At 64.2% G+C, this 12765-nt stretch overlaps 3 protein-coding genes across 3 annotated transcripts; 2 read left to right on the forward strand and 1 right to left on the reverse strand.

Annotated features, from left to right (window-relative positions):
* The first annotated feature begins 397 nt into the window (after nt 1–397).
* Nucleotides 398–2577, forward strand: IFI30 (IFI30 lysosomal thiol reductase). The gene is made up of 7 exons (XM_074851254.1): nt 398–644; nt 1409–1588; nt 1668–1742; nt 1829–1924; nt 2015–2167; nt 2263–2331; nt 2421–2577. Exons 1-7 carry the CDS (start codon nt 516–518, stop codon nt 2511–2513), a joined length of 795 nt encoding a protein of 264 aa, XP_074707355.1. The 5' UTR covers nt 398–515; the 3' UTR covers nt 2514–2577.
* Nucleotides 2578–2781: 204 nt separating this feature from the next.
* On the forward strand, nt 2782–7350 carry MPV17L2 (MPV17 mitochondrial inner membrane protein like 2). Its single transcript, XM_074851393.1, has 6 exons — nt 2782–2860; nt 3773–3971; nt 4910–5080; nt 5367–5443; nt 5534–5662; nt 6109–7350. Exons 2-6 carry the CDS (start codon nt 3797–3799, stop codon nt 6172–6174), a joined length of 618 nt encoding a protein of 205 aa, XP_074707494.1. The 5' UTR covers nt 2782–2860; nt 3773–3796; the 3' UTR covers nt 6175–7350.
* RAB3A (RAB3A, member RAS oncogene family) lies at nt 7287–11050 on the reverse strand. Its single transcript, XM_074851392.1, has 5 exons — nt 10929–11050; nt 9804–10031; nt 9428–9546; nt 9176–9300; nt 7287–8726 (listed from the first exon to the last, which is right to left on the reverse strand). The coding sequence occupies exons 2-5, from the start codon at nt 10029–10031 to the stop codon at nt 8536–8538; spliced, it is 663 nt and encodes a 220-aa protein (XP_074707493.1). The 5' UTR covers nt 10929–11050; the 3' UTR covers nt 7287–8535.
* Between the last annotated feature and the right edge of the window lie 1715 nt (nt 11051–12765).

Genomic DNA, 12765 nt, shown 5'->3' on the forward strand with positions numbered 1-12765 from the left:
CGGCAGCCGAGCCCAAAGCGGCAAGAAACAGCCGGAAACAGCAGCTATAAACAGCGGGGGAAGTACGAGGTTCCTCCATGAAATGAGCCTGGGGGGTGTTTTGGGCAGCACCCCCTGCCCGCACCTGGAGCTGCCAGTCTGGGGGGGCTTCGGCACCAGCACCCAGCCCCGGGGGGCTCCGCGGGGGCTCAGCGGGGAGCGGGAGACGCCAAGCGTGAGCTGCTCAGGGTTGGGTTTCTGTCCCCGACCTGTCACAACCTGTGGGGAAGCAGCAGACGCTGGCGGGACTGGGGCGAGGGACTGTGACCACAAAGCCCCGATTCGGGGCTGCGGCCCCCGGCAGGACAACGGGGCCGAGGTGGCCGGAGCCAGGCGGCCCCGCGTGAGTCAGCAGCGTCGGCGTCACATGAGGAGGCCGGTTGAACGGGGCAGGAAGGGCGCGCGGAGGCGGGCGCAGCCGGGCTTTAAAAGTCCTCGCGCGGACGGGTTCGCCTCCACGCCACCCCACCATCCCCATGGCGGTGCCGCTGGCTCTCCTGGCGCTGGTGGCCCTGCTGGCCCCGGGGCTCGGGGTGGCCTTCCCCAGCTGTGACTACCCGGTCCACCAATGGTGCAGCTCGCGGGAGATCGCCGTCGCCTGCCAGGTCAGAGCCGCCGGTGCCAGGGCTGCGCTGCCACCCGCCCGCGCTGGCAGCCAACACAGGGCACAGCCACCCCCGGCCTGCGGGGACACGTCCCGCCAAAACGGCACACACGTGGGGCTGGGGGCTTGCCCGGCCAACGGGGATGGGGGATGCAGGGGACGGTGTCGCGGCATCACCCGGCCGCGGTACCCGGTGCCAGCGCGGGCTCTGAGCATCCCTGCGGCGCAGGCTGGTGTGTTGTGGGGATGCTCAGAGCCCCCGTGCCACGCTGGCACCACAGCGCTCCCCGGCATCCCCGAGGGAAGCACCATGCTGCAGCCGGACCCCAACCCTTCCCCAGGCGCTGCTGACACTTCTGCTTTTTCAGCATAAAACAGCTTTTTGGCTTATTCCGCCCTGAACATCCCTGGACAGTGACACGGCTGCAACGGCGGGTCCGGCTGCAGCCACCACTTGGTGGTGGGTGCTGGGCTGTACCCCCCACCCAGGCACATCCTGCCCTTGCCGGAGATGTTTTCCCCCGAAATATTTTGGGGAAGTTCCCGTGGAAAGCCCCAATTCTGCATGCTGACAGCGCACAGGATCCTGCAGCTGCAGGAGGCCCCTGGCAGCTCTCACTTCCCCCCTGGCCCCACACACCCCCTCATCTCCCTCCTGCCCCACAATCCCAGGAGCTTTGCCCCATCCCCTGCTAATATGGCGGGGGGGGGGGATCTGCATCCACACCCCCCCACCTCTGTGCCCCGAAACCTTCCCGCGTGCAGGCAGAGAGCCTCTGTGCCAACCTCTCGCGCCCGACGGCCGCTCCCGTGGAGGTGAGCCTGTTCTATGAGAGCCTGTGCCCGGCGTGTCGCGGGTTCCTGGTCCAGGAGCTCTTCACCGCCTGGCTGGTGCTGCCCGACGAGGCCCTGAGCGTCACCCTGGTGCCTTACGGCAACGCCAAGGTAGGAACCGGGCCGAGCTGGTGCCGCGGGCGCTCGCCCCGGTGCCACCGGCCCCGCTCAGACCGGTTGTTCCTGCCAGGAGAAGAATGTCAGTGGGAAGTGGAACTTCCAGTGCCAGCACGGCCCCGAGGAGTGTTTGGGCAACATGATCGAGGTGACGGTGACAGTCCCCGTCCCCACAGTGCCACACAGGGTGGGGGTGTGTCTGGCAGCCCCTCACCGCCCACCTTGTCCCCATAGACCTGCCTGATGCACGAAGCCAAGAACTTCAGCACCTACTTCCCCGTCATCTTCTGCCTGGAGTCAGGCAGCTCCGTCACCAAGAACCTGGAGGCCGTATGTCCCCATCCCCCGCGCCCCGCCGTGGGGATGTCCCTGTCCCCCTGACCTCCCCGCATGTCCCTGCCCCCCCCCTTCTCCCCGCAGTGCCTGCAGGTCTACGCCCCGCAGCTGGACGGGGGCCGCATCGCCGCCTGCGTGCAGGGGGACACGGGGGCCGCCCTGATGCACCGTAACGCCCAGCTGACCGAGGCGCTCGACCCCCCGCACCAATACGTGCCCTGGATCGTCATCAACGGGGTATGGCAGGCGGGGGGGACATGACACTGGGGGTGCCGGGTAGGACCGAGGGGACGCCCCTGACCCGCCCCATCTCTCTTCCCCCCCCCCAACAGAAGCACACGGACGAGCTGCAGGCGCAGGCCGAGGCCTCGCTGCTGGGGCTGATCTGCCGCCTCTACCAGGTGGGATTTGGGGACGGGGTGGGGCTGGGGGACACGTCCCTGTCCCCGTCCCTGTCCCTGCCGGGGCTCTACCGGCTGCTCTCTGGCAGGGGGAGAAGCCCGAAGCTTGTGGTGGCTCGGGGGCCCCAAAGGCCCCAAAGGCCCCGAAGGCCCCGAAGGCCCTGGCCCGCTGCAGGCGCTGAGGGACGGCGTGGGAGAACCGAGCAAGCAGTGAATAAAAAGGATGGTTTTAGCGGAAAAACAAGAGGCTCCGGAGTGGTGTGTGGAGTGGGGGGAGCGGGGAGCGGGCGGCCTGTGCCCCGCAGGAGGCCGCCGGGAGCTGGGGCCCCGCGGTAACGCTGCTGCCTCGGTAGGTGTCATGGCGGCCGCCTGCGCCTCGGTAGGTGTCATGGCGTCCTCCTGTGCCTCGGTAGATGTCATGGCGGCCGCCTGCGCCACGGTAGATGTCATGGCGGCCGCTGGAAGCGGAAGTCGCTCCGTCACGTGACGCGGCCCCTCTTCCGCGTGCCGGTGGCGGAAGCGCGCGGCGGTGAGCGGGGGGATGGGCACGGGGGGGGGGGGCGGTGGTGAGGGGAGAGGGTCAGCGGGTGGGACTGGGAGGACTGGGAGCACAGCAGAGGGGACTGGGGGGCACGGGGGAGTGAATGGGGAGGGGCAGGAATAACTGGAGTGACTGGGGGCGTCCCGCAGGGGAACTGGGGGGACTGGGGGTGTAAGGGGGACTGGGAGGCACTGGCGCGACAGGGGGGACGGGGGGCACAGCAGGAGTAATGGGGCACTGGGGAAACTGAGGGGCACAGCATGGGTGAGTGAGGGGCACAGGGAACTGGGCGGCACGGCAGTGCTAACTGGGGGAACTGGGGGACACAGCATGGGGGAACTGGGGGGCACAGCATGGGGAACTGGGGGGCAGAGGGGAACTGGGGGCACAGCATGGGGGAACTGGGGGCAACAGGGAACTGGGGGGCAGAGGGGAACTGGGGGCACAGCATGGGGGAACTGGGGGACAGAGGGGAACTGGGGGCAGCGGGGAACTGGGGGGCACAGCATGGGGGAACTGGGGGTCAGAGGGGAACTGGGGACAGAGGGGAACTGGGGGCACAGCATGGGGAAACTGGGGGGCAGAGGGGAACTGGGGACAGAGGGGAACTGGGGGCACAGCAGTGCTAACTGGGGAAACTGGGAAACACAGCATGGATAACTGGGGGACACATGGGGCACACAGCAGTGCTAACTGAGGACTGCAGCATGGGGAACTGGGGGGCACTGGGGCACCTGGGGGGTCCAGCAGCACAAACTGGGGGTACAGTATGAATAACAGGGGGGACACAGGAGTGACTGGGGGGCACGGGGTGATGGGGGGGTGTTATGTGTAACGGGGGGGGGCGGGGGGTCCATCCCCACTGACCCCAGTGGCAGGGGGGGGGCAGGGGGGGGCCAGGGGGGGTGTGTGTCTGCCCACAGGATGCTGACATGGGGCCAGCGGCTCCTGCGCTGTTGGAAGCCGCTTTTCACCGGCCGCCTGCTGCTGCTGACCAACACGGCGAGCTGCGGCGCGCTGCTGGCCACCGGTGACATGCTGCAGCAGGCCTGGCACCGCCGGCGGCACCCGGACACCGAGCTCCAGGTGGCCCGCACAGGTGACAACCAAGGGAGGGGGCGCAGCACAGCCTGACACGTTGTTTAATTCCTTGTTTAATTCCTGCTCGTTAAGTGGCTGGAAAGCTGCAGGTCAGCGAGGGACCGGAAAGGGGGGGTTCGTTGCCAGCTGGCTGAACAGGAGCCAGCAGTGTGCCCAGGTGGCCAAGAAGGCCAATGGCATCCTGGCTTGTATCAGCACTAGCGTGGCCAGCAGGGACAGGGAAGGGATCTTACCCCTGTGCTCAGCACTGGTGAGGTCGCCCCTCGATGAGTGGGTTCAGTTTTGGGCCCCTCACTCCAAAAACGCCATTGAATGACTCGAGCGTGTCCAGAGAAGGGCAACGGAGCTGGTGCAGGGTCTGGAGCACAGGTCTGATGGGGAGCGGCTGAGGGAACTGGGGGGGTTTAGTCTGGAGAAGAGGAGGCTGAGGGGAGACCTCATGGCCCTCTACAACTCCCTGAAAGGAGGGTGCAGAGAGGGGGGAGGAGTCTCTTGAGCCAAGTAATAAGTGATAGGACAAGAGGGAATGGCCTCAAGCTGCGTCAGGGAAGGTTCAGACTGGCTCTTAGGAAGGATTTCTTTGCAGAAGGGGCTGTTGGGCGTTGGAATGGGCTGCCCAGGGCAGGGGGGGAGTCCCCATTCCTGGAGGGGGTGAAGAGTCGGGTTGACCCAGCGCTGGGGGATCTGGTGGAGTTGGGAACGGTCAGGGTGAGGTTCATGGTTGGACTGGAGGAGCTTCAAGGGCTTTTCCAACCCGGATGATTCTGGGATTCTGTTATCACAGAGCAGGGAATTGGGGTCCAGCTCCCCGGCACCACACAAAACCACACTCCCTTTGTGCCTTCTGCAGAGCTGGATCTGCTTTCGGGGAGCGGGGCGGGGGGGGGGAGCGTCCCATAAATAATTCATCGCTTGCGGGGCGGTGTTGTGTTGCAGGACGCATGTTTGCCGTTGGCTGCAGCATGGGCCCGCTGATGCACTACTGGTACCTCTGGCTGGACTCTGCCTTCCCGGCACGGGGCGTGCGGGGGTTAAAAACCGTCCTGAAGAAAGTCCTGATCGACCAGCTGGTGTCATCGCCCGCCCTGGGCGCCTGGTACTTCCTCGGTACGCGGCGGCACCCGCCTTGTCTCAATGTCACTGAAGATTGAGCGTGGCCCACGCTGCCAGTGACGTGTTTCGGTGTGTGGGTGCTGGCATGATGCCCGTCACCCTCCCTTGGTGGGGCGGACATGGGTTTCCCGGAGCTCCCTCCCTCTGGCAGGTGCTGGCGTTGCCCTTCCCTCCCACGGTGGCATTTTTTGGGGCATTTTTCAGTGTCCGGCACAGCTGAGATGGTAATTCCTGCCTTGTGAGTGCTCCCATCCCCACTGACATCCGTCTGTCCCCGCAGGCATGGGCACACTGGAGGGCCAGTCTCTAGAGGAGAGCTGGGAGGAGCTGAAGGAGAAATTTTGGGAGTTTTACAAGGTAAATACACCCCCCTCGAGCTCTCCTGCCCGCCCCCAGAGTGGACCAGGCTCTAGCGGGGACCTCCATGCTGCTCTTTGCTCTCGACAGGCTGACTGGTGCGTCTGGCCAACGGCTCAGCTCATGAATTTCCTCTTCGTCCCGCCCAAGTACCGGGTGGTTTACGTCAACGTGATCGCGCTGGGCTGGGACACCTACCTCTCCTACCTCAAACACAGGGTGAGCGCTGGCACCATGGTGCCACGGAGCTGTGCCTCGCCACCGCGAATGAGGAGATGCCATTTCTCCCTTATTTTCCAGCCTGGCAGCCCCCCAGCACCATTTCTCCCTTATTTTCCAACCTGGCAGCCCCCCCAGCACCATTTCTCCCTTATTTTCCAACCTGGCACCCCCCTCAGCACCATTTCTCCCTTATTTTCCAGCCTGGCATCCCCCCGAGCACCATTTCTCCCTTAGTTTCCAACCTGGCAGCCCCCTCAGCACCATTTCTACTTATTTTCCAACCTGGCACCCCCCCGAGCACCATTTTTCCCTTATTTTCCAGCCTGGCAGCCCCTCAGCACCATTTCTCCCTTATTTTCCAACCTGGCAGCCCCCCAGCACCATTTCTCCCTTATTTTCCAACCTGGCACCCCCCTCAGCACCATTTCTCCCTTACTTTCCAGCCTGGCAGCCCCCCCAGCACCGAGCACGACTCGCCACGTGAGAGCCGGCGCGGGGTCGGGATGTGAAGATGCAGCTGCTCTCGGCGACTGCGACGTTTTCGGAGGCTCCTGCGAGCGGTTTTCCGCGGCCTCGCGGCAGACGCGGCTCGATCCACCCAACGAAAGCCACGGCCGGAGACCACCGCTGGCTGCAGCTTGGGCAACTCTTGCTGATTAACTCATCTACTAATTGCGGTGATGGGTTTGGGTATTTTTAACCAATCTTGTGTCGCAGGCTAGCCTGTAAAACGGTTTCTTTTTGTATTCTTCCAGAGCCTGTGCTCGAGGAGCTGCCACAGCTCCACTTTGTCTCCAGTACCCCAGGGAAGGTCCCTGGCGCTCTCCCCTCTGCTGTAGCCACATTTTTTTTTCCCTTTTTCAGGGGAGGGCTGGCCCCTTGCTCCCCTCCACCACCCTCCTCTGCAGAGCCAGTAACTCGGATCCTTGCCCTTCGGCTGCTTGGCAGGGGGCCGCTGCCCCTCGGCTCTCAGCACGGCTCCGCAGCCCTTTCCCTGCTGCTTTTTTGCCTTTGAGCTGAAGGGAGAAGTCACTCAGCTCCCCCCCACCCGCTGCCTCGGCTCCTTTTCATTCCACCTTGCCCCCACCTCCCCGCCACCGTGCGTGGGCTCGGCTGGGCTGGGCTGCAGCCACCCAATTTTTATAAAAATAGCGGCGCGATCGCTGCCGCCCGCTCGCCGTCAGCGGCAGAGTCGACACGGAGGCGGTTGGGGGTTTTTTAAGGCAAACTTTTTGCAGGATTTGGACCACAGCTCCCCTCTCATCCCAGCTCCGCAGCGAAGCTGGACACTCGCTCTATAACCTGGAAACTTCCTTATTCCCAGCATCGCTGAAAACTGCCTAAATGTGCTTTTTCTAAAGCTTAAAGCTGTGCCTTGCCTACTGCTCTGTCCTCATCCCTCCTGCCACACCCCCCCAGGGGCACACCAGCCCCCCCACCGCAGCTGCTGAGCCACGGCAGGAGCCATTTGGTGAATGCTAATTAAGAAACCAGATCGGTTTTTGCTTCTCTCCGGCAACGAGCTCAACGGCGCGAGGCCGAGGAGAGCCGAGGTTATCGACACCGAGCAGAGGGACCATCCTGCTGCCCCCTCTCCGCCTGCAATGACCCCGAGGAACCGGTGATCAGCATTGATTTATTTCTTCACAACATTTCTTTAATACAGTGATTTTTAGGAAATTGTACTCTTTTGACACTTTTGACATTTGTACAGTACAGTGTAACTCGTCCATAAGTAAACTTCACAAAAAATAGGAAAGTGGGGGGAGGATGGTACCGGGATCTGGGAAGGGGGAAAAAAATCTGTAAAATAAAGACACAGCGCTCCAAGAAAAATAAATAAGAGGGCAGCAAGACCTCCGGGTCTGTCATCGCTACAGGAATATCCACTTATTCACAGTCTCCACAGAAGCACGGTACTACAGGAACACACGAGGAGCCGAACGCCCTGGAGCAAACTAGCGACGCTCCTCCGAGCCCCGCTCGCCCCCCCACGAGCCAAATTCGGGGGCTCCGCAAAGGTCCCCATCCCCGAACCGGGGCTAATTTGCTACAGCTTGCTTGGCTAGCCTCACTCATGTATTTTTTTTCTTTTTTTTTTTTTTTTTTTTTAAACCTTTAAATAATAGAGTTTTTAAAAGTGATATTCACAAGCAAGGTTACCACACTAAGAAAAAAAAAAATAAATGCACCAACACGGCCACAGCACAGCAGGTCACGCGCACAGCGTCACTTCCTACACCTATTTACAAGGAGTTTTTCTTATGTACAAGGAGGAAGACGGCGGGAGCATAAATTAGCATCTATTTATACAAATAAACAAGAGTTAGGAAATATCCATTCATCTGCGGAGGGGGGACGAGGAGAGCTGGGCACAAAGAGCCCCCAGGAGCTCTTTGGGCAGGTGGGACCACTGCCAGGCTGGGGAGGGGGGACATGGGGAGTCCCAGCTGGGACAGGAGGTTTTGGGGTCCCATCGTAGTCCCCCCCCGCCCCGGCCAGGGTAGGGGGGAGCCGTCCCTGCTCCCCAGGGAAGGACAGGACCGGGGGTGATGGGAGCTGGCGGTGGCGAGCACAGAGAAAATAGTGTTTCTTGGAGAGTGGGGCTCATGGAACAATTAAAAGCAGAATGGGGGGAGTTTTCTACCAGCCCAGGCTTAAAAATAAATTAAGGGGCGGGGGGGCACAGCCTAACTGAATTGGGGAGGGGAGGCTCCTAGAGGGGCTGCAGCCCTTTCGGAGGAATCAGCAGCAAAAGCCCCCGTGGGACCCCCAAGAAGAGGAGCTTGGGGGCGGGGGGGGGGGTGGCAGGGGTAGGGGGGGATGCACTGACCGATTTTTGGGGGGTCTTGGGGGATGTGGGGCTGGCCCTAGCAGGCGCAGTCCTGGTGCGGGGGGGCCTGCTGGTCCGTGAGCTGGGGGCCCTGCTTGGCGCCGGTGACCGCTGGGTCGGCCGTGTCCAGCGACTCCGACATCTTCTCGCAGATGATGTCCACCAGCCGCTCGAAGGTCTGCTTGACGTTGATGTTGTCCTTGGCGCTGGCCTCAAAAAACTCAAAACCTAGAGGGGAGGAAGGGGTGGGGAACATGGAGGAAGGGGCGGGGGGACACACACACACACACCCCATCAATGCTGCAAACCCCCACCCCGCTACCGCCCCGCATCCACCCGCCCAAAAACCTCGCACAGCTCCTCCTCCCCTCGTTAAATATTGAAGGGCTGCGTGTGCCGGACCACCCGCCTGCAACCTGCCCCTGCACCCACCCGGGGGGGCACCCCATTCCCCCCCCCCGGCAATTCTCAGCAAGCTGGCGGCAGGTTTATGGCACTGTAATAGAAACCGCCATCACATCCCGGCGCTCGCGGCTTAATTACACCTTTTTTTTTTTTTTTGTTAGGTGACAAGTCACCGCTGCTATCGGAGCAGAAGAATTACAGTGAGGGAATTAAGCCCCTAATTAAATTATTTGCGGGAAGATGGCTGCGCTGGTGGGGGGGGGGGCACTCACCCAGGTGCTCGGCGAGCTGGCGGCCCTTCTCCGAGGAGACAACGCGCTCGTCCTCCATGTCACATTTGTTCCCCACCAGCAGGACCTGGGCGTTGTCCCAAGAGTAGGTCTTGATCTGGGTGGACCTTTGGGGAAAGCAAAGAGGGAAATCACGCGAGGAGGGGGCAGAGCAGGGCGCTGGCGGGGGGTGCCTGTGAAGTGGGGGGATGGAGATGGTTTGGGGGGGTCCCCAGAGTCAACCCCGGCGCTCACCAGTCCTGCACGGCGTTGAAGGACTCCTCGTTGGTGATGTCGTACATCAGGATGAAGCCCATGGCGCCGCGGTAGTAGGCGGTGGTGATGGTGCGGTACCGCTCCTGGCCGGCTGTGTCCTGGAGTTTTTTGGGGGGGGGGCGGACAGCGTGGTATGTCAGACCCCAGGGGATGTGGGGACACCCGGCAGCTTGCAGCAGGGACAGCGGGGTCCCCAGGGACACGTCCCGCCCTCCCAGCATCACTCCCAGCGTCACCCTCGACGCTTCCAGCGCCGGCAAATGGCGGAGCAGCCCCACGCCACCCAACATCCCCCCCACGCCACGCACCCCCCCTGCTCCGTGGGGACCAGCAGGGACACCCCGGGGGGTCTCACCCAAATCTGCAGCTTGATGCGCTTGTCGTTCCGATAGATGGTCTTGACCTTGAAGTCGATGCCGACGGTGCTGACGAAGGCGGGTGTGAAGGAGTCGTCGGCGTACCGGAAGAGGAAGGAGGTTTTCCCCACGCTGCTGTTGCCGATGATCAGGATTTTGAACATGTAGTCGAAGTTCTGGTCCGAGGATTCCTTCTGCCCATAGCGGGAGTCGGTAGCGGACGCCATCTGCAAGGCGGAGGAGAGGCCGTGACGGGGACGGCCGGGGTGGTGGTTACAAACTCAGGCGACACCGGGCCCCCGCCTGGCACCGGTGCCGCCGTCCCGAGCCGTTTCCCAACGGTTAATTTTGATTTGGGATGGGCGAGCATCACCGAGGGCGAGGGGAGGCGCTCGGCCCCGAAGGGCTCTGCCAGGCCGGGTCCTGGTCTCCCCCAAAGCAGGGACCCCAAAAAGACGCCTGCAGCAGAAGTGGGGTGCACGGATGCTTGGCGGCACGGGGAGGGGGGGGGGACACCCCATGACCCTGGCAGGGGCGTGCTGCAGCTCCTCCTGCATCTTCCCCCGCAAAATGGCACCTTGCGGCGGTGGCCCCACACGCCGGGCGGCGCGGTGGGTGCTGCGGGGGGGGTCTGTGGGGGGTGCGTAATGCCGGGCAGGGGTGCACAGAGGTGGGTGCTCGCCCGGGGATGCCGGATTGTGGGTGCTGCGGGGTGCAGGGTGCTGCTGGAGGGGGTGGGGGGGGGGGTGTGCGGGGAGGGGCGCGGGGATGCGCAGGGTGCTGCAGGGTGCGGGGGGGGGCACAGCAGGGTTCTGCAGCGAGGAGGTGCTGCAGGGAGGGGGCTCAGCCCCTGCCCCTCCCCGCAGGCCCGGCCCCGGTGCACCCAGCCGGTCCCCGGTGCACCGAGACACACCCCCCCCCCCTCCATATCTCCTACAGCGGGGGAGCGCAGCCCCCCCGCCCCCCCCCCCGCCCCCCCGCGACGCTGCAGCCGCCATCCCCGCCACCTGCCGCGCCCCCCCGCCTCGCTTCCTCCCTCGGTGCGGTGCAGCCGCCGCCGCCCCGGTGCCGGGGGGTTGCCCGAAGGTGCGGGGGGGGCGGGGGGGGCGCGGGGGCGCGCTCACCTCCAGCCCCGCGCTCTCGCCGCCGCCGCCTCCTCCTGCAGCAACTGCAGCAGCGGCGCCCCGGCGGTTGCAGAGCCCGGATGACGTCGCCGCGGGGGGGGGGAGGATGAGGGAGGGGGAGGGGGGGGGGGGGGGGGGGTGATGTATGGGAGGGGCGAAGCATGTAAATGACAGCGCGACGTCAGCGGTTGGGCCCCAAGGGAGAGCGATGATTGGTCGGCAGCGCTGTGATGGACAGGCTGAGAGGGGCGGGGAGGGAGGGGGGTGGGAGGAGACTCCCCCTCCCGGCGCGGTGGTGGGCGCCGCCCCCCCCCCCTTGCAGGGCAAAGTGGTGCGGCCCGGCGGCGCCCCGCGGGCGGGGGCTGAACCATCCCCGCAGCGGGCGGGGGGCGGGGGGCGGAACCATTCCCGTCCCGGGGTGGGGCGAGACATCGCCGCTCAAAGGGGGGGGCGAGCCCTCACGGCCTCCCCTGTCACGACATGACCCCTTGTTCTATTGATACTCGGAAGTATTTCTTCCAGAAGGGGCTGTTGGGCGTTGGAATGGGCTGCCCAGGGCAGGGGGGGAGTCCCCATCCCTGGAGGGGTTGAAGAGTCGGGTTGACCCAGCGCTGAGGGATCTGGTGGAGTTGGGAACGGTCAGGGTGAGGTTCATGGTTGGACTGGGGGAGCTTCAAGGGCTTTTCCAACCCGGATGATTCTGGGATTCTGTGACCAGCACAGCCCCCCTCAGGCCTGCAGCCTGACCCCATCCCCTGACCGGGGCAGCTGGCTCTGAGGTGAGGCCCAGTGCTCCCAGTGCTCCCAGTCCTGGCCCAGCTGGGGCAGGAGGGTGCTGGTGGGTGGCCATGTCCTCCCCGGGCCCCTGTGTCCTCCCTCACCCTGAGGCAATCAGTGGGGATTAGGGGGTGGCAGCATATGGCGGCCCTGCAGGAGGGTGGCAGAGGCCCCGCCAGGGGCTCCGCAGGCCCCGGGGCACCGACGCTCCCCTCCCCGCTGGCCTTGCCCTCGCCTGGGCCTGCCAAAGCCCTGCCCAAAGCCCAGCAGGTCCTGGGAGCCTCCTAGGCCGGCCCTGCCCTGCCCTGCCCTGCCTGTGGCAACATGTCGGACGCTGGGGACTCGAGGGCCTTTGCCCCAGTGCGGCTCCTCCTCACCGCAGGGACTCACTGGTGGTGCCATGGCCCAGGGGACGACGGATCCGGACACCGCTGGCTGTCTGGGGCTCTGCCTGGAGCCCACCAGCCACAGGTGGCCACCATCTGGGTGGACCCTGGAGCCACCCAGCGGCAGCAGCATCCAGAGCAGGGACACAGCCCGGGGCCCCCGGAGGCAGCAGGACTGCACAGACGGTCGGGTCACCGCACGCCAGGGAGGCAGGGATGGATCCAGCAGGGATGGATCCAGCAGGGATGGATCCATGGCAGGGATGGATCCAAGGCAGGGATGGATCCAAGGCAGGGACGGATCCAGCAAGGATGGATCCAGAAGGGATGGATCCATGGCAGGGATTGATCCAGCAGGGATGGATCCGAGGCAGGGATGGGTCCGGCAGGGATGGATCCATCCCTGATGGATCCAAGGCAGGGATGGATCCAAGGCAGGGATGGATCTGAGGCAGGGATGGATCCAGCAGGGATGGATCCAAGGCAGGGATGGATCCGAGTCAGGGATGGATCCAAGGCAGGGATGGATCCAGCAGGGATGGCAGGCATGGAGGCACCCCTCCATGGTGCATGGCTGCTGCAGCCCCTCAGCCAAGCAAAGGGTGAAAAAGGCTTTTTCAAGCAGCTCCCAGCCCTGCGGAGAGCATGGAGCCGTTCAGAGAGCACCGGGAGCG

Source organism: Strix uralensis, chromosome 27 (assembly GCF_047716275.1).
Source record: "Strix uralensis isolate ZFMK-TIS-50842 chromosome 27, bStrUra1, whole genome shotgun sequence".
In the NCBI taxonomy this organism is placed as follows: Eukaryota; Metazoa; Chordata; class Aves; order Strigiformes; family Strigidae; genus Strix; species Strix uralensis.

What these genes read in the sequence shown, in the direction of transcription:
- IFI30 (XM_074851254.1), top strand. Translation starts at nt 516, where the DNA reads ATGGCGGTGCCGCTGGCTCTCCTGGCGCTGGTGGCCCTGCTGGCCCCG. An exon ending in AGATCGCCGTCGCCTGCCAG is followed by an intron (nt 645 to 1,408) that starts GTCAGAGCCGCC and finishes TCCCGCGTGCAG; the next exon opens with GCAGAGAGCCTCTGTGCCAA. An exon ending in TGCCTTACGGCAACGCCAAG is followed by an intron (nt 1,589 to 1,667) that starts GTAGGAACCGGG and finishes TGTTCCTGCCAG; the next exon opens with GAGAAGAATGTCAGTGGGAA.
- MPV17L2 (XM_074851393.1), top strand. Translation starts at nt 3,797, where the DNA reads ATGCTGACATGGGGCCAGCGGCTCCTGCGCTGTTGGAAGCCGCTTTTC. An exon ending in GCTCCAGGTGGCCCGCACAG is followed by an intron (nt 3,972 to 4,909) that starts GTGACAACCAAG and finishes GTTGTGTTGCAG; the next exon opens with GACGCATGTTTGCCGTTGGC. An exon ending in AATTTTGGGAGTTTTACAAG is followed by an intron (nt 5,444 to 5,533) that starts GTAAATACACCC and finishes TGCTCTCGACAG; the next exon opens with GCTGACTGGTGCGTCTGGCC.
- RAB3A (XM_074851392.1), bottom strand. Translation starts at nt 10,031, where the DNA reads ATGGCGTCCGCTACCGACTCCCGCTATGGGCAGAAGGAATCCTCGGAC. An exon ending in GCATCAAGCTGCAGATTTGG is followed by an intron (nt 9,547 to 9,803) that starts GTGAGACCCCCC and finishes AAAAAACTCCAG; the next exon opens with GACACAGCCGGCCAGGAGCG. An exon ending in TTCAACGCCGTGCAGGACTG is followed by an intron (nt 9,301 to 9,427) that starts GTGAGCGCCGGG and finishes CTTTCCCCAAAG; the next exon opens with GTCCACCCAGATCAAGACCT.